A 27,072-nucleotide genomic window follows, 5' to 3' on the forward strand; every position below is an offset into this window, starting at 1 on the left:
AAGCGTAATCCTCTTACACGTTAGTACGTTATCTGATAGTCTTAATAAATACAATAACAGCGCTGTTTGAATGAATACAGTTAATACTTAACCGAATAAGAACATCGCCGCTTCACAAGATATATTCACAAACTGCTTGTTTTAAACGTCTTTGAATAAATCATTACAGTAAAACGCTCATCAAAGTCTACACAGCAGGTAGGACTCACTGCTCACAAACAAATCCTTATCCCCGGTGAACTGTTCCAGGTCTAATTATGCTACTTTGGCTTGTAATTATAAGGTGCTGTACGGTTACCTGAATAGACCACGGTCATTTACGCACAGCTGGGACAAATCATGTGTTTATAAGCTATTAACATCCGACGGGCAAGGTGCGATCAGTCTTCATGATTGACAGCAAAGGGTTCCTGTGAACAGGCATTGCGAAACTGTCAGTGACTAGTACGAAGGGACAACCTCACACATGGCTCTCGTGTGTTTCCGTGGCGAGCGAACAGGAACGTGGCAGAAAGGCCATTGAGGCAAGTTGTGCAGTTTGTTTTAACACGCTGGGGATAAAAACGTGCTTATTTACACTGGCCTGCTGCAGATTTACCTGCAAGTGTTACATCGTGCAGTAAGTGTTTAAAGCGATGTTATGTGTAAACATGGTTATTTGATGTTGTTTAAACGCAATTTGTTTTGAAGGTTTGACATTCACAGTGAAACCTTGATAACCCGACGTCATCGGGGCCAACCGCCACAGATCAATTTATCCGTAGTTCGAAACGAGGAGTGTAGCATAAAACATTGTAAATCATGTACAAGTGTCGAATCTGACGGCGCGGTGAAGTTATCGTCTTATAAAGTTAGTGAGGGGCGGTCGGGTAGCCTAGTGGTTAAAGCGTTTGCTCGTCAAGCGTAAGACCCTTGTTCGATTCCCCACATGGGTACAATGTGTGAAGCCCATTTTCCGGTCTCCCCCGCCGTGATATTGCTGGATTATTGCAAAAATCGACGTAAGAGGATACTCACTTGCTCACTAACGAGATAATGAATTTTCAGTATATTTCACTGTATAACAAAAATAAATATGCCGTTTTCAGAAAATCAAAATATTCTATGTTACTTCTTGTGAGTAATGTATCATACAGGCATAAATCGGCTTGGGGTAGGTCTTTACAAAAGTGAAATATTATGAACGCGTGTGCAGAAGATTTGTTTTCCATTAAAAGAGACTCATTTGATTCAGGATAACATCAGTTATTAAACGAGACACATTTCGTTGAAATTCGTGTTTGTGTCGTGTCATCATCACCTGGGTAAACCTGTATATCGCGTACCGGTCGTGATGACTGGGACCAGTGCAGATCGTGTTATGTACGCTCATTGCAAATATGCTCCATTCATGTGGGAGACTCATTTTATTTATTTATCTATTCATTTAACTACTGACGTTCTGAGAGAATGAGTTCCTTCACGTATTATTCACACTTTCAATGGTTCAGACCCGCAAAGATCCGGGTAGAGAATAGGTCTTCAGCAACCCGTGCTTACCCGTAAGAGGCGACTATGCTTGTAAGGCGATTAACGGGATCGAGTGGTCAGGCTCGCTGACTTGCTTTGATGCATGTCATCGTGGCCCAATTTCGTAGAATGATGTTCATGATGTCAATCATTGGATTGTCTAGTCCAGACCCCATTACTTACATATAGCTGGAATATTGCTGAGTGTGGTTAAACAACAAACAAACAAACAAATCAATTGTTCAGTTTAGTATTCAATTTCTGCTAATTCATTCATTCATTCAATGATTCATTCACACATATCCTCCCTCATTGACTTTGTTTTCCTTATCATTGACCTTGTTGAATCAATTTGTGTTTGAGTCATATATTACCTGACTCACTAAATCAACCTGTCAACTGCCCACCCACTGCCAGATACCGACGACTTAAGGATTGACTCACTGATTGAGTCGTTGACAATTTACCGAATTCCTAACCAGCAGACTAACTCGTTTTAGCCTTCTTTGTTCAATCGTTCACTGAATTACATATTGGCTTGCAAAGGACCATGTCCGCGTTGGGATTCCGGGTTAGAATAGGTCCCGAGCAACCTATTTTGGTCGTACGAGGCGGCCAAAGGGATCGGGTGGTCAGGCTCGGTGACTTGTTTGATTGCGTGTAACCCGACCGTATGGTTCGTTGCTCACAATATTGATCACTGGATTGTCTGATCCAGACTGTTTTAGTAGTACTTTTTTTCTTTTAGTGCTGAGTGCGGCGTTACACAACAAACAAACACATCATTCATTTTTTCGTCGCACAGTGGACTGACAGATGGCTTAGTGGATTTTTATTGTTATTACGTTTAGTAGACCAATGGATATCAGTACGTCCTAACAGTACACATAACTAGTGGCTCTATGCGCGTGACACTGATTACGACTAAAGATTTGTTTGATAGACATTTCTTAGAAGTTGAAGGATGATAAAGTAGACACAATTTATGGATATCAACTCCTTCTTTCTGTAATGGCGACGTTCCGGTATATATCCCTATACCGCTATCAAGCATCGTCAAGTCTACTTCGGATACGACTCGCCTAAGATCATGTCTCTCTTCAAGAACACAACACTTCCCAAGTGTGCAGCGTCCACCATCGTATTCTCCACACACCAAATGTATTGTAATGACCACGAACTGTTACCCCAAACACTCAAGCGATATAGTGGCTCATATCACATTTACATATGTAATCCAGACAGTCTGTCATGTTTCCTTACCTAAGTGGTTGGCATGACCAGTCAAAGACACGCGTACGTTGCAAGCTGTCAATAAGATAAAGTACAGTTATAAACTTCAAGCTTAAAGGATCACCACTAGGTCAATGAAAGCAAGCAGATCACGGATGTACACAGACACATATACGTAGGCCTTCCCAAATATCGGCAGTCCATGTACATTAACTGCAGGGTCCTTTCCGATCGGTTTAACCACCAATTTTAGTAATGGGTCAGTTTGCTCAGCTCGAGTGTGGTTTTAAGTAGGTGGGATATTGTGTGTCAATTGGGACTGGAAGTGTTTCCTGTTCATGACTAGACATGGCGTTTGACGTTATTTTTGTATTAAGGTCATACGAAATTATTACTTGGTTCGAGGAACAAGTGATCTATCTTTTGTAGCTTGTGTCAACGGATTGGTTAGCTTATTGCTCATCTGCCAGTTGTTTTGAAAGTACAATATAAGATATATGATTGAATTGATTGAGCGAGATAATTGTAGTTTAATAGGTACACATTTCACTGTCAGTTAAATAATTATTAAAATTAATGAAGCATTCGTGACGTAAGGAGAGTCATTGAACGTTGAATAAATGCGACAAAACCATTTCCGTAGTTAACAGACATATCTGTTAAAAGCTAAAAACTAAACGAATTTGTTTAACAAAATTGTAATCTTGAGCAGTTAGCATTTTATATACTGTGTTATTAATTTCCTAGTGTTTGTTTGGATAATCATGTAATGAAGCCTCTTTACTCGAACTCTGTAATATCCGTATTCTGCGTATCAGGAACAAGCGATAACTCGATATACTCGGTATATATACACACCGTCTTTCCTATTCGTTTTAACGAGGGTTCCCTGTATGTTGATGGAGAGATATGGGTGGAGTACTAGTAGAAAGCTCCTTTTTAATTGTGAGTCTACATTTTGTCCAATCCATATAATAGCCACTTTATGGACATCATCTTTTGCAAGAAATAAATTGAATGCGCCTTAACATCTATCTATAATAAAAGCGACAGACCCTTTCCATAGCAACAACAAATTGTACGATTTCGAGTGGATCACAAGCACGTGTTAATGAATCACTGTCAAACAGTGATGATACAAGAAGGTGTTTGTGACGAGGTGTGCCCTATCGGTGTCACCTATAACAACACAGTATTTATAGTCTATCAGTGAGTATGGTTATGCCATAGTTTTAAGATTGACATTCATATCTCTGAAGTTACAGCTCTTCAGCTAATTACGGTGTAGCGAATGCTCCTAAATAAACCGTTAGACGTGTTCGTAAATTGTTCATGCATTGCTGTGAAATGGTTGTTCTTTAATATTCATACACGACCTCGAAAGAGAAGGCAGTGACTGAGTAACGTTATATACTTTAGACATTACTGATTAACCGTTAAAACGTGGAGGCATGTAATTGGAATAATAAATTCATCGATTGTTTTATACCTCCAGATACTTAAAAGGCGATGGAGTAGCTTAGTGGTTAAAGCGTTAACTCGTCACGACGAAGACCCGGATTCGATTCCAACATGGGTTCAAATTCAAGCCCATTTCTGGTGTCTCCGTGTATATACTAGTATTGATGGCATGTTGATAAAAGCGGCGTAAAACCAGACTCACCCAAACACTCACTATGATACTGAGACAACACCCATCATGACTCCTGCGTTAGATATCTTATCATGCGTAAATACCGACGATTAGGCTCCGTCTCTGGCAGTGACAGATGTTGACTGATGACTAACAGTCACTTGGACTATTGTGCATTTCCGATACACATGTGTATACACAATATACATGACCAGCTATATACATAGTTATACAGTATACATAGCACCACTGACAAAAGGAAGTGTGGTGCATCGAAATAGCTAGAACAGGAACTGAGACAGCACAGAGGTGATTTGTCTAACGGATTCTCGCTTTGTGGATAGTATTTTATAGGACAATGGATCGTAACTTACGGCACATACCACCAGCATTGTTGTTGAGAAAGTGTATCGCTCAGGGCAACCGGCTAGTGGAGGCGGTTGAAAGTGTTTTATAATCAATCAGTGAGTAGATTTACTCGAGAAATAAGTTATCTCCGGTGTTTTGATAAAACTGCTGTTTCACTGGAGGATACCAAAGGGAGGTAACCGGTATGGGGTTATATCCAATGGAGGCTCGCTTTGTTATCAACGGTTTATATTCAGGAGTGCTTTGGAGCAAGTCGTGCACTCACAGCCTCGCGTGAGAAAGGATGACTTGTGGAATTACTTTTGGAGATTTGGAAATAATGCGAGAGGTAAAGTGATACATTTCTGGCATACTTTACGTGACATTGTGATAATCGTAGCCCCTCCCGCCTATGTGACGCTTATGCCTGTCCTATTTCTCACTCCCGTCTTAACGGGTAACGTAGCAATGCAAACCACATTTTCAACTTGTGAACTTGAAAGAAACTCACACATATTTACCGGGCAAGAGCAAACGATTGAGCTTGCAGTGTTCGCGGAAACCGTTCAGTTTTCTCAGCTGCTGATCAGAGATAGACAAACCATTGTTACCAGATTTCACGGACACATTATGCCCACTTGACGTAAACCGTAGGTCAGGCTTTTTCACTTATAACCATCACGCGTGGATAATGTATGGAAATATGGAAATTTTTCCTCGTTTTATGTGAAATCTGTCCGAGTCAGTATATACTGTGGGGGCACAACCAAGTCAGGGTGAGTGTTGATTTGGGTCATTCTTTAATGATATTGCTTTTACCACAGTGCTTTTACCCGAGTATATACATTACTCTACATTAATTGTAAACGGTCAATAATGTTTTATAATATCATGGAAGCCGTCATAATACATCGATTGTACATATTTCGGCCCATACTTATTATGCATGAAGTATGTTCGCGGAAGGAAATGCGTGTGTACAACATGTCACTTAAACCTTGGATGTCACACTGCGACTACGCTATAAGTAATGTTTAAAAATGTGTTTGCGTTTACACTTTTCTGCATGTCAGCTATACGGCGTTACAGTGCATATCCGGGTAATATAACACGATGGGGCAATGTCGCATGTGTCGTATATCACACACACACACATAAGGCAATCGAATGATAAATGTTTGTATCATGCTTAAGGGGGAAATCCATTTGATTTCTAGTGGTTGGGGTATTTTTAAGTTAATAGTTTGTTCAGAATTTTTTTAAATGTATAGGTTTTTTTTACAGTGGTTGTGATTTAATGAATGAAAGATGTAAAGTGAATTTACACCAACTAAATCAGTTTGTCTGGTCATGTAAGTGTGTATTACTTGTTAGTTTATTTATAAATATATCATGTAATTGATGACCAACCATAGACGAAGATGAAACCATGCTAGAGAAGATAGTGTTTCCAGAGAAGATAGTGTTACTGGAGAAGATATTATTACTAGAACACATAGTGTTACTAGAGACGAGTGTGTTACTATAGAAGATAGCGTTACTACAGAAGAAAGTGACAAAACTTATGCCTGATGCAATTCCCTATTTTGATTGTGACTCAGGTAAACGATTGGCGTGCCTCTGCATGTGTTTGTGACGAGTGCCGCTGGAGCAGAATATGCTCACCTTATCGAGAACGCCTGGTATCATCACTATTTTTGCAAGTGATTCATAAACACATGCTTATGTCATAGAAGGAATCGTATCACGGACCTGCGTGTTTACGTGTCGACGGCTGTGTGTACGTGCGGGACAGTAGGGCATCGTGGGTAAAGCGTTGGCTCGTAACCACGAACTCCGGGGTTCGATTCATGACTGGGATACGATGTTTGAAGCATTGAAGCACATTTCTGGTGTCTCCCGCCGACGGTTGGCGTTGCCAGGGATGCATGTGCATGGGCAGATAACATTAACTTAACCACTCCACCTGTCTTGACATTTCCTGTATCATGTCACGCGTGACAGTGTTCCTTGATGGTACGCCCGAGCAGGGAGTTTCCGTGATGCATTTGTGTCTGTGCATTCAAAACGTTCAACCGACATTCGCCACGAACTTCATGGGAGTAGACTGAACGTTTACTTGTACTAATTCTTAGTCTGTCGACGTCTGTTATTCAGTGTGATATAAAAACAAAATGAAAAAGTGTAGGTAAAGTTTTGAAATGGAGTAAACCCTCAGATCCGAGGGCTTAACGTTAGCGTGTCAGATGCGAGTCAAGGATAAATTAAAATGGCAACATGATTGATGTCCGTGTCACACCACTACCTTAAGACATGTACGTTTTACAATTGTGATATATTGCATTGAATGTACAATTCTCTAACGAGAACACTGTCCCTGATACCACAAATGTCAGGTCTCATTGAAAATATAGACTGAAATATTCAAATCCATTGAAACTGAATCGAACTTTCAAATACATATACATGTACATGTGGTATAGCTTAGATATAAGAGTGTGTGAGGTGGATTTAACGCCGCTTTTAACAGTATTCCAGTCATATCACGACATGTCAGCCTAATGTGGGAGGAAAGCCCGAAGTTTACCACTTTGGTTAAAACCATGAGCATGGATATGCTGCTGACAAACCTATAAACATAATCGTGGCGAACCAGGATTCTAACCCACTCTGCGCAGCGAATCGCGGCGACCAAGACGACTGCACCACCCGTGCCCCTTAGATATGAAAGAGTCAATCATTGTTCTTTTCTGTCAGGTCAATCTATTGAGGGTATGTTCAACACGTCAAGCGTAGATATCGTGTCACCTAATATAACTACATCATGTGTTTCTTAAAAGGAAAAGGCACTTATAACTGTGCGATCATGAAAGGCATTGTCAAGCACAACTGACAATGAAAAGAGTCATTAACACACTACATCCATTATAATGCAGTCCCGAGGCCTGTTATTAAGCGAAAGGTTGAATCACGGCTCCGTGAAACACATATGTGTCTTTGACCTCTCTATTTGGGTGTAGCGAAGCACATAATTTTGACATTTTTGAACATATATTCAGCATTTGATGGCACAGACATTAGTTGTTGTGCATTTGCGTACTGAATATATGATTTTAATGTTCGTACGAGTTCACATATCACATTGGAATAGATTTGAATACTTCTTTATGTTCACGCAGCGACCTCTCAAGGGAGGTCCTGTCGTCTGAGGCACCACAACTCGCTTTGCAGAATTGCGTCCCTTGGACGTGTCAGAAACCTATGATCGTGGGTTCCAAATCCGTTTCGCCCTGGTTGTGTTTCTAAGTCAGCATCATGTTGCTGCTCGTTGGGTTGAAGTCTAATGTCTGCATCCCTTCCTGTTGACTTCCATGAGTCTCTAAGGCAATAATTATTAGTTTATATCATGATTTTTAGATTATATACATAATGAGAACAAGTTGTCTCTATAAAAGACTGGTGTACTGTCCGATTATCTAGACTTGCCCATTATAAGGATAGAATTACTCTACGCCCATGGACTTCAGTGCAACCTTTGAGCAAGGCTACGCTTCGGGCTTTCCTCCCACATCAAGCATATACGACGTGCTAAAACTAAACCTATGTACAAAACTGTGATCACTCACTCACTCATCCATCCACCCACCCACTCACTCACTCACTCACTCATTCACTCACTCACCCACCCACCCACTCACTCACTCACTCACTCACTCACTCACTCACTCATGTATTTAATTCAACAAAACATAACTAGTGCAATCATACACGAATGAAAACCAAACCAAAAACCAAATGCTTTCTACATGAACACACGCCCTAGATTTATTTAGACAAGATTGTATCCCTCCACCCCCAATCAAGATGGTGATGACATATTGCAGATATCTGACGCTGATGAAAGAATGTCCAGGTCTCCACAATCTTCTCTAGTTCAAGTTTCCCTTTCCCATTCACATGTTTTCCTGCAGTAAAGCTCATTAGAGTACTGCAGACAGTGCTGTATTTGTCTAACGTAAACCCAGCAGTGATGTTGTTGACCGTGTCCTAGGCTCGTGGAATTCATCTCCTGGGAGATTTTGCCATGAGGGGTCATTTGGAGAGTGATGTAACTTAACCTGCCGTATCTGAACGAATTGCATGTTACTATCAGAAAACAAACGTATTCTGTTTGCATTTGCTGCAAAGCACGCGAGTGTCTGCTCATCAGCCATGTAGCGGCTCTCTGGATTTGCACGGGATAATCAACTCGTATCAAGGCACGGGAACATCAACATAATTACAGCCATGTAGTAAATGTTCTAGAAATATTGCCATTGCAATCACGATCGACGGTTTGGTTGGGAACAAGGGATAATATAACGACCATACAAAAATTGATTTATTCATTTTGGTCTCCTCATTCCAAATCAGATACCCCAATTTGTTACATATACAGAGGGCACGGATGGCCCAGTCGTTTAAGGCGCCGCGATTCGATGTGAAGAGTTGCGTCATTTTGACACGCCAGCAACCTATGATTGTGAGTTCGAATCCCGGTTCGCCCCGATTATGTTTCTAGGTTTGTCAGCACCATACCCATGCTCGTGGGTTTCACCGAAGTGGTAAACGTCTGAAACCTGTATCACTTCGGGCTTTCCTCCCACATGACACGCTGTGATATAACTGGAATACTTTTTAAAGCGGCGTTAAACCCAACTCACTCACTCACATATACGGCGTGCACATGAAGGTTCACAAAGGACTCGATATATATTCAAGAAACTATGATATTCATATTGTAAAAGAAAACCATTTTCAGATATCTCTGTTCACTTATTTGCCTGTGGTTTGTTGGGACTTCATTTCCACTTTGCTGAAACCTTATCATCCATTTCTGACAAAAACCATATAAAAACATGAGAAGGTTATTTATCTTTTCCGTGATTCAATGCATTACACAAAATGTGGGCTGTGTCCTTCCGATACTGATAAGGGTATAGACGTAAGCAGGCATTCGTTAAAGCGGGCTATGTATATTCCTGGACAAGCATTGTAACACTGGAAGTAGTGGTTAGGAAATGATAGCCAGAATATCGACTACTTTGTACATTAATTTGTCACGGGCCATTGGACTCGTATTGGAGAGTTTCGTAAGTAAGCTAGAAGTGCTCGAAGTTTAATGATCGAGATCTAACCTGCACCAATGCGTGTGACTCAACCAGCATCGACTATTTTCTTTTAGGTTAGTCGTGATTGGTTACTTAAGGTCAAACCTTTTAGCTTTTTTTGCTAACTCACTGTGTTCATGACGCCCGTTGACATCGTAATGCATTGTCAACTTCAGCAGAGGATTATTCTTTGAACATCGTGTATACTCGTGTCACACTGAAAAACTCGCGTTAGATGAGGTGAGGTGAAATGGGGTTTAACGTCGCGTTCAAGATTATTACATGCCGAGTTTATAGGGCTAGCTCACTGAGATGCCATGTCGCAGTTTAACATAAATACCCCACTCAGACACAGTATACTAGCTCAGAGCCGACCAGTCCTTGTTTTATTTTAGTCATTTAATGCCGAGCGCCAGGCAGGGTAAAAACAAGTGCCATCTTTTTAACGTCTTTTAGAATGACACGGTCTGGGATCGAGCCTACGATCTCGCGCTCTCCGAGGAAACGCTCTTATCCACAAAATTACGCTGGCAGTCTCAGAGCTTTGGACACTTGCGTCGTAAATATAGTACTATGATAATACTAATAAATAAAAGCGACAAAACCATTTCCATATTCGTAATAAATCTCTGCCCAAAACAGGATCGATTGTACGATCCCGATTATAACATGGACATGTGTTTATGATTCATGATAAAATGGGGATGATACCACACCAGTGGCTCCCGTCACAAACACATGCAAATGCAAGTCAATTATTCATACGGGAACATACGGTACAAGTCAGAATAGGGAATTGCATCTGACATCATTATTGTCACCGATGCGCCAATTGTGGAACACTGTTCCAACCGATATGTGTTGTCTGTATTATTATGATTATGACTATGGTTATGATTATGATTATTAATGCAATCCAGTTTGGCTATTGGCCTATATGTATAACGCCGTTTTATAAAATACAAATAACTTATATATAATGTATGGTTTATGCAAAATATAAAATCTCGGTATCAAAAAATATACAGACAGTTATGCTTTATTCAAAATGAAAGTTCTCCTGCCATGATTGTCTGATAGCTCACGGCTGTTGTGAGTAGATGGTCTGTAGAAAGATTGCCCATTGATTACACGATCCTATCTGTGATTTATGAACGTAGCCATTCATTGTGTCTAAAACTTTGTATGTTGCGTTTTTGTAGTTATCATTCCTAGTGCACACTGTAAACAGAACAAGAAGCATATTTTCTCAATCTTCTTTCAAAGCATGTCTGATGTAAAGACTTTCGTTTTGAATAATGCAGTTTGAAAATATCCCTAATATTAATGCCGTCTTTATATATTGCTTCAATTTGTGGTACACATTTTGATATGCTCAACTCCCAATCTACCAATACATTTCTCACTTATACCAAATATCAGACAAAGTGAACAACATGATGTAAATCAATACTATATTAGTTTTTTAATTGTTTTTTATTGCTCAGTTTCACGGGAACCTATTTTTTTCACCCGGAGTCTCATTTAAAGACGGATCTCTTATAACGTTATATCTATTTTTACATCTTTCCCGAAAAACAACATTATTAGTTCAAAGTAATACAAGTCACAAAATGAAATGTAACGCCTATTGAAATACGTTATGTTTGTTATTGCACGGATGACACAGGCTACACTATACCAGACTATGATATATTGAAAACTATCAAGCCCCAGTTGGATCTATATAGCCGGGTATATTCATATGACAGGTCGTTCAATTTGATATTAACTACATAAGTGACAATATACACCGAGACACATCGCATTGATTATGTTTCATGCCTAATGACTCGACCATATGTTGCACATTTACGAGGAGAGGAGGTCATTAGCTGCCATCCAATAGTGCCTGCGGGGAAATTGTTGACCATGTCACTTGTCGATAACACCTGTTAATATGTTCATTTCTTTCGCCAGAAGCGAGGTCAGATTTAGTCATCATGTATTTTGTTGTATATGTTTACATTGTAAGTGACAGTTATGCAATGTTTATAGTGATTACCTGCGTGTGATGTGCTACAATATAACGTAATGTTTGGCAAGCCTTCATATACCAATCAATCGTTAAGGCAGAGATTAACATTTTTTGGAGAAAGTAAAGATCAAGTGTACCTCATCCGTGACGTTAAAGGCATTCAGGCGGTTGGACAATCGGCTGGGTCTGGATAGGATTATGATTAGTGATCAGCTGGATGACCCACGCTTTGGTTTGACCTGCCCTACTTCGACGGTGCAGATCAATGCTTAGTATAGTACGTTATAATACGTTATCGATCACAAGTTAACTTGCTCTTCATACCACATTGCAGGTTCACGTGATGGAAAATTCATGGTTGATTATTGAAATTTCGATTTCAAATATTAAAATGTCCCCATGTGAGTCAAAATATGTATGCATGCGGAATGTAGTCGATGCGTTTCATATACGAATCTGCTCGCATGTGTCACATTGAACAAGTTATTTTAAGTAAACTCGACGTCCGCTGCAGCAGATACTTCACAATGCTTTCCATCAAACCATCAATACAAATGGTTTTATAAATGCATTTAGGTGTTCATTCACCGTGCGTGCGATCACGATTACACCGCGTTCATGCAACTATATCACATCACAGTGATGTCTTTCATTAGCATCCACACTTTTTTTCGGCAAAATGTCATGTTGACATTAACTTGTACATTCGTGATCATGCTAACATCTCGTTCATCACACATGATTTTAGTAAATCGCATCAACATTTTAAGCCTCAACACTTTCCTTCTGTAAAATTACGTTACTAGGACATCTACGGTTATGATCATATCAAGATGTGTCCATGGTTATCGATGTAATGCAGCTGCATTGTGCATCACCACATGCTTTCCTCAATATGATAGTAAAAGTATTATGTCGTTTTGATGAATGGCGTCAGTGCTTTGCTTCAGAAACATGGTGTTACAAGCGTCATACATGATATGAGGTTTCTTCGGAAATATTTATTTGTTTATTTCATTTTTTGTTGTTTTGAAACTGAAACCAAGTTGTTTGTTCGACGAGTGTATGCACTCAGTGCGTCTGATTCATATTATATCTTGATCGTGAAACACGGGTCAGGTTACTACAGTCAGTTTTTATAGCAGCATGGTCATGCTACAACAACCTTGTGCTACAGTCATATTTCAGCAGTTGCCACGTAAACAAGAAACAGGAAGTATTGAGCATGACATTCTCATTTCATTGACACACATTTCAATACTTTTTTAATACTTCCTTCAGCAGCTGTGGCGAAAAACGTTCCCTAATTTGACCTTGATCGCTTGTCAGAAGGCATAATCTCTTAGATATAATGCTTCATAACTGTTAATGTCATCTGAATTACCTGCAGCAAATAGAATCCGTCATAATCATGTCAAAGAAAAGGCTTGACTATTTAGGGCTTAGCTTTTATGATCAATGTGTCAACACTGCCAGCGATGCAAATATGATATATGACCATAAGAACAACTGAAACGAATTAAATATATATGGATCAGAATTATTCACAGTTTTGCATTTTCACATTAATCAAAGTAGTGTGGATGATATTTTATTGAGATCGGAGACTTTGACAGCACAGTTACACGGGCGCCTCTCCATGCATGGCCAACAGACCATGAAGGGAATAATCACAGTAAGTGGGTATAGAGATGTGTCTTGATGTCTCCATGTGACATGAACGTCATAAGAGCCTACTTATTTCTTCATTCAGCTTATCAGATGTCAAAGCAAAGCATTGGCGAGAGGAATTGGATGTATTGATTCGCATCATGCGTTTGATTTGATTTTAGGACAGGTTCTTGTATTGTTTGTTTCTGCACGGGAGGGTCTTATTTCTCATTTTATCAGCATCCGGTAAAACTGTTGTGGCAAAATTGTAATATTCATAATTTATTCATCCTTTGCTTATACGGTAAACTACAGTTAAAACGAGCTCAAAGGGAACACTGATTTTAGTTCGTTATAACCGTAATTCGTTATAAGAATATATGGAGCATATATACTGCAAATGGCCGGTACCAAAAAGCAGTTCGTTATATCCGTCAGTTCGTTATATTCTGTGATATTCAGTTATATTCTGTGATATTCAGTATTTCAGTTATATTGTGTAATAATCAGTTATATTCCAGACTGGTCAGCTATATTGTGTGATATTCAGTTATATTCTGTGATATTCAGTTATGGTGTGTGATAATCAGTTATATTATGTGACATTCAGTTACATTCAGTGAAGTTCAGTTATATTCTGTGATATTCAGCAATTGATATTCCTTCAATTATGTTTGTGTGATATTCGGTTATATTGTGTGGTGTTCAGTTATCTTCTGTGATATTCGTTTGTATTCTGTCATATTCAGATCTATTTTATTATATCCTGTGATATTCAGGTTTATTCTGTATACTCTGTGATAAGCTATGGTATACAGCACTTGGTCAACTCGGTATAAAATCAGCATGAAATCTTTTGATCCTCCGGCAGTACTGAGATAAAGTGCACCTGTTACCTACCGAGCTTGGCTGGCCCATGCATGGAACATACACCGACGTTGTATTTATGTTCAGATTCAAAACAGGGCTCAAAGACACATGTTTCAGATGTCATTCGCTGAATGTGTGTTAACCAAACACATAACGCAAGTCCTTTACCTTGGTGTGTGGCAAATACATCAGTTCTCTTACGGATGTATACATGTAAATGATACTGTAAAAGTACCCGTTTGACTATTGCAAGCATATTTGGTTCAGTACTATGTGTAGCATACCGCTATTAACGCTATTACATTGCATATTATATTCTGTTCAAAAGAGACTAATAAAAAGGACGAATCGATTTAGCTTTTAAATGTATTCGATATGTATCAATGTTCATTGGTGTGCTTGATATTATGTGATGGCGGTGGGGTAATCTTGTGGTTAAAACGTAAAGTCTCCACGCCGAAGACCGGGGGTCGATTCCCCACAAGGGTACATTGTGTGGATTTCATTTCCGGAATCGACGCTCCTTGTTAGAATAGATCTTCAGCCGTAAAAATCGACTATGCTTGTCGTAAGAGGCGATTAACGGGATCGGGTGGTCAGGCTCGCTGATTTGGTTGATACATGTCATTGCGTGGATCGATGCTCATGATATCAATCACTGGATTGTCTGGTCCAGATTCGATTATTTACAGACCGCCGTCGTATAGCTGGAACATTGCTGAGTGTGGCGTTAAACAACAAACAAACAAACATTTCCGGAGTCCACTGTCGTGATATTGCTAGAACATTGCTAACAGCGGCGTAAAGCCATACTCACTCACGTATTCAGTTAATCTGGACACTACTTTTCGGGAGATCACTGTTTAACGCCTATAGTATATAGACATTACTATGTAACTAGAAATCGTATCGGTAAATGTGCTAATCAGGGCGGCTTCACCTGGAACGGTACTGGTGGAGTAGGAAGCCTCCCTGTAAGGCACGAAGTTGGTATACCAACTGGTTAACCTTCTTAAGATAACCCACACGAGCAAAGCTTCAGGTCGCACAGTACAAAGTCGCACGTTCGTGTGTCAATATGACCTCTGATGCGCATTGATCTTAACTTCCGGTTTATGTTGGAGATTCACACACGCGTACCCGTGAGACTGACGCAAACGAGTTGGTAAATATTGCTTTTAGTCGAATCAGCAATGTTCTGTCGTTAAGAACAAGCGTCTGGGTTGTCACATCGCCCACGTACACACACGTATGCCTGGTTTCAGGGTTACTGGTCGGCATAATTATATACTCTCGGCAACTGTGACGCGTGGTTTGAGATGGTTAACATTTGCTAATGCACAAAATCGCAATTTAAGCCAGCTCGATATCTGGCCGGGACGATCTTCACACAAGAGGATGAGTTATATCTTAGGGTGTTAGATAATGGAGTATTTGATATTATTACGCATTTATAAGTGACATAGAAATGATGAAGGCCATGTCGAACCTATGGAATACTAGAAGGGACATTGTCACGTTGTCGCATTGTCGAATTGTCGCCCTTTCAAAAACAAGCATAAAGTGTCAAAATTAACCCAAGCGCGACAATGCGACAACGCGACATATTTAGACCTTGAATTGTCGCATTGTTGCGCTTTGGAAAATTCAAAGCGCGAAAATGGGACAAATGGCAAAAATGTCGCGTTGTCACATTATCGCGCTTTGGTTAATTTTGACGATGTCCCTTCTAGTATTCCATACGCACCGCTTTTGTTTAGGAACGTCCACTATACGTATGTACACGGTATCTACGTACCGCATATCATGGCCAGGTTGCCTTGACATTATTCTTCCCTTTGTAATTAGTTTGTCGGTGTGAATCCACATCCACAGATGTCTTCTATTTCCACTCAGTGTAGTTATAATCATATTATCGCTAAATAATTGGATCACGGGTCTTACGTTATAAGTGACCACGATCAATAACCCACGCATTAAAATATAATGACTGGCTTTAGTCTCGTCAACAAAGTGACGGATGTTGATGATGTTGATGAAGATTTGGTTCTAAAAGCATCGACGTAGACTTCCAGTGTCCCAACATACGCTTAACATTAATTCGGGTTTAACTTTGTTTGTCAAAGTAATAAAAGCGATAAAACCATAATGTTTCCATAATGTTACAAATTCTCTACTAAAAGCAGAGTCAATATCACGATTCTGACTTTATCATAAGCCTGTGTTAATGGGTCATTATCAGTGAATGAATGAGTGAGCATGGTATTACGCCGCTTTTAGCAATATTCGACTGCGGGGGACACCAGAAATGGGCTTCACACAATGCACCCATGTCGGGAATCAAACCCGGGTCTTCGGCGTAACGAGCGAACACTTTAACCACTAGGCTACCCAACCGCCCCGGATCACAATCAGATACAGATAATACCAGGTGTTTGCGAAAATGTGGCGCCTGTCATAAACACATCTCCTTTTTGAAATATGCTGTGAGGACTCCATGAGGTCGCAGTACTTGAGGCATGCTTATCAAAAAGACATATCCACGTTTGAACAAACAGCCTCGTTCGTAAAGAGGTCAGGACTTTATGAAACTCTATACGATTTATAGGGTCCATTCAGGCTTGAAGTGTTTATCAACATCCACGGAGATCACCATCTGGCAATCAGTATACTCTGCACAAACTGTAGTTTGATCATTTCCCAAGGCCCTCTCTAAGATGTAAACGAAAATGTATTAAAACTGCTTGATAACACCTCATGTAGGTGGTGATGTACAAGTTCTCTTCGATGTTGCTGTTGACGCATCGCAGTGGAAATTACATTTTTTATGAACCCTCTTAATAAATCGTGATTTTGATAGATGACTTTAATTCAAAAGATGATTTTTGCACATGATTTTTACGCATAGAGCCATATTGTCGAACACATGTTTGGAACACACTCAACACACAAATGGCCCAAGCCTTCAAGGTGCCACAATTCGCTGTGCAGAGTTACGTCCCTTGGGTGTATCAGAATCCTGTGATCGTCGATTCGTATCCCAGATTCTTCTTGATAATGATTCTCTTGGGTTTCCGAAGTGGAAGCTGCCTAAAACCCGTATCACATTGGAGTTTCGTTCTCATTAAGCGGATACTTCGTGTAACATGAGTACAAATCTGTTAAACAAACTCACCAGTGGATAATGCTTGGCTCGTCACGCCGAACACATGGTCACATGGGTTGGATTACCACTTGGGTAATTCTGTGGAGTCCATTGTTGGTGTCCCCTGGACTGGCGTTGCTGGATAACTGATACATGCGGATAACGTGTCCCCCACGCTTGTCTCAGAGGAACGAATTCCAATATATTGAGCGAGTATTGTTTTTCGCCATGTTTAGCAAAATTCCAGCAGAATCAAGGCGGCGACACCAGAAATGGGCTTCACACATTGTACCCATGTGAGGTATCGAACCCGGGTCTTCGGCGTGACGAACGAACACTTTAACCACTTGGCTACCCCACCGCCCACATTTGGATTAGCGTGATGGTTAAAAAAACATGTGTATCAAAGAGAGCTACCATGAATCAAACAGAAACGTGCTAAAGACGACAAATATGTTAATATATGAACCGTAGAGATAACTAACACATGCCTACTGTTAACTGATAAAAAGTTAGTTTACCAACATGTGTCAGATAAAAACCTTATTACCACCAATATATTAACTACGCTAGTTACTGTAAGTGCTCCAGCCTAGATTACATGCACAGGCAAAATGTACCAAGAGGGGTAAATTTCGCCATATAAACATGTTTTCAAAATTTACCCCTGGAGGTCAAATACCCCAGCTCCAGAAGTGGAGCAAATGTCTTACCGTCATGGGGTCATCTCCTCGTATTTCATTAATTAGACAATCACATGTAGATATCTGGCTAGATCATGGATTTGGCGCACTCATATTTTATAAGCATATGAGCAAAGTGTTTTACAGTGTAACGTTTGCTCAGTTTGACACTGGTTGTAACTTATAACACAAATTCAGGATAACGTTTGTTTGTTTGTTTGTTGTTTTAAACCAAGTCAGCGAGCCTGACCACCCGATCCCGTTAGTCGCTTTTTACGACAAGCATTGTTGCCTTCTATGGCAAACATGTCAGGTTATTGTCATATACTGTATGTCTTTAGGATTCCGAGTCTGTAATCATGTGAAGTACCTTCTTCCTGAATATTAAACTTGATTTAAGATACTTGAAAGCAATCTCCGCCTCGTCCTTTCATTTTTATGTGCCAATTACCCACACTTGGCCACAGATGTCAGTGTTGACAAAGTTAGTATTTGTTCATTGCACGAACTCTATCAATAATGACACGTGCATGTTAATGTGCATGTAAATTGATTGCAGACTATGTGCCGAAAATGCGTTGTAAATAAACATGTGTTAGAATTGCCCGTAGGGAGATGAAGGGACGAGGTTAATAACATCCATTGGAGACACTAGTCATAAACTACCGCCCCTTAAGTGCAGATTGGGAAATATTACCAGGCGTGTCGCATGGTGGAGGAATGTCGACTGTTTGTCTGGGTGAACTCTACGTGTAACTTAACCTCTGTCTCCTGCTTTGCTAGCTACGTTTGGATCCCGGGGATGAGCAGGTCTCTTGTGCTGGCGGGGGCACGGGTGGCCCAGTCGTTTAAGGCGCCGCGATTCGCTGTGCAGATTTGCGTCCCTTGGGCACGCCAGAAACCTATGATTGTGGGTTCGAATCCCGGTTCACCCCGATTATGTTTCTAGGTTTGTCAGCACCATACCTGTGCTCGTGGATTTCACCGAAGTGCATCACTTCGGGCTTTCCTCCCACATTAAGCTGACACGCCGTGATATAACTGGAAAAATGTTAAAAGCGGCGTTAAACCCAACTCACTTCATTCACTCTTATGCTGGCTCTAGAGCCAACAAACGGGGATCGGTGGCCTGGTTCTGTAACTTGGTTGATTGGGTGTCATCAAACCCAGATGGTGTGTGCTCATTCTGTCAGTCACTAGTTTGATTCCATCGACTCCATTATTTACATAGCAGCCTGCGGTGTGAAACATTTATGCAAATTATACTTGCTTGTATGATTTAAGATGAATGTATTGTATTGTGAGCTGATGTGAAATAGATTTTAACTTCGCGTTCATGATTATTAGCGACGTGTGTGTGTATGTGTGTGTGCTTGTACTCCCCCAAACTAGTGTCCGTGGATACTCACCCGGGATTCGAACCTACACCCAAATAGTGAGGAACCTAATCGCGAGCATACATTGTCCGCGATCTAACCCACTCAGCTACGAGGCTTCCTCAAACTTGATTTCCGATAACTCGAACCTACCATCTGGGATTCGAACCTACACTCTCTGTGGCTGACCGGGGTAGATTGCTGACTTTGTGTGCTGGCGATTTGGTGCTTCACTCTAAGAGAGTGGATTCAAACCCTAGTAATTGGATTGTCTGATCCAAACTCGATTATTTACATACAGCCTTCATAAAGCTGTAATATTGCTGGATGCGGCGTTAAACAACAGACAGTCAAACAAACTAGTGATGTCTACAGCAAATGCAGTTTTTGCAGGAATGTTGATCAGAGTATGTGTAAGGACATACGTATTTATGTCGCTTCCTAATCAAAGTAATCAGACATTGTCACACCGGTATACATTAAGGGGCATTATAAAATGATTGATCTGTTGCATGGTTTATTCACTGAGGCAGGGCAAGTCTTTCTGGTGGAGACGAATCCGCCCTTAATGACCATCAGCGCACAAATTGAACTATTCTCTCACGGATGTGTAGTGGGGGCCGTCATAATGTCACTGCGAGTTGTTTGTCACTCTTGCAGATGTTCAGTTTTAAGCAAAAAAGACCTTTGAAGCGTGAATTTACACAGTTGCCATGGCAATAATGAAATTTGATTTCTTTTGGCTGTTGTTGGTTGTAGCACACCCATCAAGTGTTTTAGTTGACGCCAAATGCGTTATTATACCCAGACCTTCCTTTAATTGAGTTGGCACAGTTATATAATTCCCTGAAAGGGCAAGTTGCTCAACTTCAAGGCACACAACACTGGCATGTAAACAGGGGTGTTAAGGACTGTGATTGAAGTCTAGATTGCAATGAATATATAACGCAATACTGAGTCATGCGGCGTGTTACAAGCATAAATGAAACAATACAAATGACATTTAGACTTGAAAGTGCTGTGCCAACTTTGATAATTCCTTCATGTTTCAGATTGTAAGTTTTATTAGATGGCCTTATTGTGTCTCACATTGTTGAAAGGGGGAGGATAAACTATATGTGCAGGATCCGCTGATCTTGGGGTCGAATACCACATTTTCTTCTTTTATGGTTTTTGTGATTGAGTATGGTTTTACGCCGCCTTTAGCAATATTCCATCAATATCACAGCGGGGGACCCCAGAAATGGGCTTCACACATTGTACCCATGTCGGGAATCGAACCCGGGTCTTCGGCGTGACGAGCGAACGCTTGAACCACTAGGCTACCCGACCGCCTTTTATGATTATGGAAAGGGTTTTTCGCTTTGTCTCTACGAGCATCACTTTGGTACTGATCTGAAACATCGTTAAGCAACGCTAAACCCAACAGCCATTATCTCTCATCCTCGTTTTGTTAAAAGGGAAAACACATCAACCATACAAATAACTAAAGTATATCTTTAATTTGTTCTTCCAGATTCACATAAGACTTCAAACCGGGCCGGTGTTATCTGACTACCACGATGGAGTTTGTCAATATGTCGCATGTTAACGACACAATGAGGGATGTGGATGCTTTGTGCAAAGACCCAGCCGGTGGTAACACAACATGCAACAAACAGTCGCTGGGCATCAATTTGTCGACACCCATTCTCATGCTGTCAACGGGCGTCCTTGGAAATGTCCTTGCTCTTGTTGTTTTGTACACGTCCAAAAAGGAAGTCAGAAAGACGGTGTTCTTCACGATGCTGGCTGGGTTGGCGTGGACTGACGTCATTGGCCAGATGTGTGCAGGACCAATCGCAATTATCACATACGCTAACAATCTTCAATGGCAAGGTGGAGACCCCGTGTGCAAATACCATGGTTTCACGATGGTGTGTTTTGGAATTCTAACCCCACTGTTGGTTTTGATAATGTCCATGGAACGTGTTCTAGCTTTGAGGTTCTCCTACTTCTACGCACGAGTCGTAACAGTCAGAAAAGCCCAGTTTATGATCGTCGGCTGCTGGATATTTACTCTGTCCTTCTGTACTCTTCCTTTCATGGGTCTGGGGACATATGCACTCCAGTTTCCCAAATCATGGTGCTTCTTGAATTTTCACCGACAGAGCAACACTGACGCGGCGTTTGCCTATTTATTCTCCATCATGAACATCCTTGTCATCTCCCTCATCTTTGTGGCCAACTGTATCGTTGTCGTGACGTTGCTGCAGATGCGGCGGACACGGAGGATCAACAACTCCCCATCCATTGACCGGAGGTTGCGCGTTAGCGGACATCGTCACAGGAACATACTCGAGATGGAAATGGAAACCCAGATGGTGTGGTTTCTTGGCGCAATCACCATTGTTTTCTGTACCTGCTATGTGCCCCTCAACGTGAGTATTCGTCAACACAACATCCGAATGCACATTATTATATCAGCCTGTTAAAGTTTCTGCAGTTAAAAGTTAGAATGTCTACAAAACTAAATCCAGTTTATAATCACGCACAACATACACAAATCAAACGTCCATTGAAGAATAGTTGTACAACTTGTATAAACACAATAAAAGATCGAAACCATATGAAACAAATATCCAATTCATTGCATCTTTGTCTATTTATATGAGCATCTGTAATTTATAACCAGTGATTTGTTCAAATAATGTATTCAAATAAGCTAGATAATGGTTGTAACATTAATCAATAGGATCATCCTCACAGCCACGACAAAATGCGAATTTACGGACGTCTGGGGCTTTGTAATTCTATACTTGCACTTGCGTCATGTTTCTGAGGCTTAATTTCCGTTTACTGCATAAGTTTGTGAAAGTGTGCAAAATTGCACTACAAAAACAATTCAACGAGGGTAATTTGTTTCAAGATATTTCCTGGTGTGGTTAGAACTTTTTAATGGGAAGGTTCTTGTCATGAGATTGATTGTGAATAACGAAGCCATCTTATAAATCAGGAGGAATCATGAACAGTTGAACATATCTATAACAGTAGCTTACTTACGACAATCCTTGATGTGCAGTGTAAGGGTACCCAGCATCTCTAAATTACTCATCCATTGTATCAAGATAGATATGGCAATGAAACCTCCCATCTTGATGTGCAGAACACCGTCGAAAATAATCCGTAGCTCGAGAAAAGCAGTCGTTTGATATCAGGCCATATTGTTTTGAGGCGGATTTTACAGGGATCATCATTGTTCTACAATATATCCAATTAACCTGTCAACATTAACATTCAATTTCGTTATCTCATTTCAGTGGTTATATGTGTGTGTTAATATTCAATTTAATATAATTTCAGGTTCATATCCTTACAAATCAGATCACTGGACAAATAGATGTCAAAAAGGACTTGATAAGTATTCGTCTGGCAAGTATCAACCAAATTCTCGATCCGTGGCTCTACATTCTTTTGAGAAAAGCAATGTTTTTCAAATTCCTCAGAAGGGTCAAGCAATTTGTGGCACAACGGAAACGGCCAAGTTCATCACGAAGGCATTTTGCAGCACACACTGAAGGATCTCAGAACGGTTCATTTGCTGCTTACCAGCTACATTCTGTGTCGGGAGGGCATCATAACAGTCATCATTCTCTGAACGAGTGTGTTATTCCCGAAAAAATAAACACCGGAAGTGCTATAGAGGCCACAAAGAGGCCGGAGTTAAGGGACACAACTCTTAACGGAAGTAGTGACAGTGAATCGGATGTGTTTGTTGAGCCTCAAATAAGGACTAAGGCGAGTTTTATCAGTATTGACGAGTATATTGCGGTACACAAGTTGAAGAGGAGGGAATCCAGTGATGGTGGGGACATTAATGGGAACAAAAAGTTAAAGAGATTATACAGCTTACCCGTATATCTGAAAGCAACTGAAAACGATTGTATTGACACACAGCTGTCATGAATAACATTCATCATGTAACATTAATATGTCCCTCCAAAGAAGACGACCCATGGCCAGACAGCTATTCAAGATTCTATAAGTATAAAGCGTCAACTTCAGACAATGACCAGTCTCGATTATCCGACGAAAGATATTCCTTTGAGCGTATAAGGTAACATTGCCGTGAAAATTATATGAATGGATCACTGAAAATCAGTGATGACACAATGTGTTCGACAAAAGGGTAAGCATGTCCTGCCCTATCCGTCGCACCCGCCACACACACAATGTGCAAAAAATATGTTTGTTGCCTGACACTGCACAGCAGTTTTCCTGCCATGCGACGGCGGCATGAAAAACAGACCAGACAATCAAGTGATGGACCAGAAATCAAGTCACGCGACAGCAAGCATATCTACATACCACTTGATATGAAGATCGTTCAGATTCCACATGGTGGTGAAGGCCGTTTCTGATGTCCCTAACCGTGATGTTGCTTGAATATTGCTAAAAACGGCGTCAACCCTAGCCCACAAGCGCAAGATCCTTCATTATAAACTGTCGGGCAAAAGAAAGCACCAAACCATTTTTGATTGTGGCTAAAATTGAAACAAACATGAAATGGTTATTCGATAGTTATGCACTTGGTACGGATATGACACTTGGATTTTGGTCCATAAGTGTTCCGTGTTTCAAGTACTAATTTCAGGGGGCACGGGTGGCCCAGTCGTCTAAGGCGCCGCGATTCGCTTTGCAGAGTTGCGTCCCTTGGGCATGCCAGAAACCTATGATTGTGGGTCCGATTATGTTTCTAGGTTTGTCAGCACCATATCCGTGCTCGTGGGTTTCACCGAAGTGGTAAACGTCTGAGACCTGCATCACTTCGGGCTTTCCTCCCACATTAAGCTGACACGCCGTGATATAACTGGAATACTGTTAAAAGCGGCGTTAAACCCAACTCACTCACTCACTACTAATTTCAGCCTGGTAACGTTTTGAAAACGTTTCTAATGGTTTGGTCAAATCCAATTGTCTTAGCGTACACTTTCTTTTGCCAGGCATTTTAATATATATCAAAATGACTTTTTGCGCGCCTACATCGTTTTCCTCACATCCCACGCCCTCATTCAAAAATAATCTCTGGCATTATGTTGAAAAAGGATATGTTAATCAGAGTAGACGTCATATGTGTTTTGTTTTCATTTTCTAACATTCATATGTCGTCTACTATTTTGACACAAGATGTTGAAGAAAATACTCCGATACAGTGTATATCTGTTCCGTGTGTTCTCGTAGTTATGTGAATATTACAAAATGTATGTAAATATTGTTTATTCAAAAAGCAATTATATCTCCACTACCGTTGTTATCAGCGCGTTTAAAATTCAAAATGGCCTCCCCTGATACATAAATGGCATAAAGTGGAGTTGACAAAAATGTCGTGCTGACAATCAACGGGTTGTTTTAATTATTTACAACTGTTCAACACCGTATCAGTACTTCAAAGCACATATTCACAAAGCAGTAGGCACTTAAACGGAAATCTAGCTGTAGGTATCCACAGAATGCCGTATTTGTATGTACATATATCGTGTTTGTGTGTTTAAGTATTAATTTTGTACATATGAATTGCAGAGGACAACATATTATTTTCTGAACGAAAGCTAATATAACATCGGATAATCATTTTTCACACATGATCACGTGTTTCATGTTGAGCCTAAATGAAAATGATCAAAAAGGAATTTGTGATGGGACATTTGAATTGATTCACGTTTAGTCCAATAATATATGTTATATATGAAATGGTACAAATAAATACAGTATTGTAAAATGCGTGGTACAACCAGTATTAATGAAGACACAGTTGATGTGCACTTTATCATTTGGAAGAAGAAAAGAAACTGAAGATTCTATTTGAATTCTTAAATAATCTTCACATTTCACTACATTAAAAGATATCTTGAGTATGAACACTTACTAAGACATATGTTGTGATCATGTTTCTATATTCCCAACAGAAGAAACATCGTGAAACGTAATTGCAGTATTTTTTGTAGCGGATTGGAAAACCAGAGCGAAAGATGCTATGATAAGTCCCTTGCAATGGATTGGGCGACTACCATGGCAACATGTATGCCTTTTATGTTGCAATCTTAATGCTGGAATGTACTTTTCGTGCAAGCACAGATTTCTGTGGCTTGTATTATTGGACGTACATGAACTGACATTCCAAACATTAAATAACCATGACCCGAACCGGTGATAATGTTTGAAATTATATGTCTTTTGTATTGTTATTATAGAAACATGTTGCCTTTTCCTGGACTATGCCTTATTACAATTCATGGGTTTGCAGTTCCTAGCTGTATGTCATCAGCTGAACATCTGTGTGATCACAAGCTCACAAATATACATGAAAACAAACTTCAACGGAATAATGAACGTCTGACTGAATTCTGTTTATATACTGACACATGAAAACGTTTGGGAGACATCGTGCAATTCGTTATTCACGTAAATCAAATGTTTAACAAACTTACACTGATTTTTGACGAATTTCGCTCTTTTTACCATTACCCGGCCGTATTCTGAGACATCCGTCTCAGTCATATCCGGAGTTGAATGTATTTGTTCTGTTTAATACCATATACACAGTACATTCTTAGAGCAGAGAACAACTGTATACTTGACACGCCTATTAAGTAGTCACACCTTAAGACAATTGATACTGCAACAATGTCTCTTGAGGCCGTGTGAATTGCTCCCCATGTTGTGCTGTAACTCCCACGCGGGGCATTCTGAAACTCCTTCTTCCTCATCCTTCTTGTAAAAAAAGGATACCTTATCTTTCACGAATGTTAAAGGGCTTGGGATAACAGACAATTTAGATAAGTAAATACATAAATAGACATGATAACTGTTTCACTTGTGAATGTAAAAGATTGTACCGGTCCCTAATTCAAGATTTATGTTTTTTTATGCTGAAACTGATATTTTGGTCAAAATCCCTAGATATCGTTTAAGTGGCACAACTGCAATACAAAACACGTGTTATAGATGGCTTGGAGGGGTGTTGTGTGTCTCGCTGTCATCTTGTTCCAAACAAATCTCCGCGAAGCTCATTTTCAAATAGCTATTCTGAAATGAAACGCATGAGATGTTTATTTTTGTTATAGATGACCTGGAGGCGCGTTGAGTGTCTCACTGTCATCTTGTTTCAACAAATCTCCGGGGGGGGGGGGGGGGGGGGGGGGGCTCATACAAACTATATAATACGCGTTGTTTAGATTTGTTTCTTTTAAAACTTGTGATGTCAGAAGTTCGATTTTATATCGTAGATAATGCCTGTAATATACAACCAAAATTCATACCAAAGACGTAAAATATGATCACATAATCTGTCTATGTCGTTACTGTGGCAAGTTAGAAATGGTATCTTAATTCGGTGTTTTCAATGAATCTAATTACACCTTTTTGGTAAATGATGATTGACATATTTTGCTATGTACATATAGTGCACATTTCATCCTT

At 40.2% G+C, this 27,072-nt stretch overlaps 1 protein-coding gene across 11 annotated transcripts in view; it reads left to right on the forward strand.

Annotated features, from left to right (window-relative positions):
• LOC139478944 (prostaglandin E2 receptor EP3 subtype-like) overlaps positions 1–26,768 on the forward strand; it is an 83,058-nt gene extending 56,290 nt beyond the window's left edge. For 8 of the 11 annotated variants that reach the window (XM_071261654.1, XM_071261649.1, XM_071261652.1 and 5 more), the window contains 2 exons: positions 21,131–22,034; positions 22,957–26,768. In XM_071261654.1, coding sequence (XP_071117755.1) covers positions 21,177–22,034; positions 22,957–23,559 — 1,461 coding nt within the window. In that variant the 5' untranslated portion in view covers positions 21,131–21,176 and the 3' untranslated portion in view covers positions 23,560–26,768. Of the gene's footprint in view, positions 1–4,980; positions 5,073–5,420; positions 5,500–20,705; positions 20,756–21,130; positions 22,035–22,956 lie in introns of those variants that run through there. The other 3 variants (XM_071261644.1, XM_071261651.1, XM_071261655.1) reach the window with 3 other exon arrangements.
• The last annotated feature ends 304 nt before the right edge of the window (positions 26,769–27,072 follow it).

Source organism: Haliotis cracherodii, unplaced genomic scaffold, assembly GCF_022045235.1.
Source record: "Haliotis cracherodii isolate W230 unplaced genomic scaffold, xgHalCrac1.p SCAF_4, whole genome shotgun sequence".
NCBI classification, from domain to species: Eukaryota; Metazoa; Mollusca; class Gastropoda; order Lepetellida; family Haliotidae; genus Haliotis; species Haliotis cracherodii.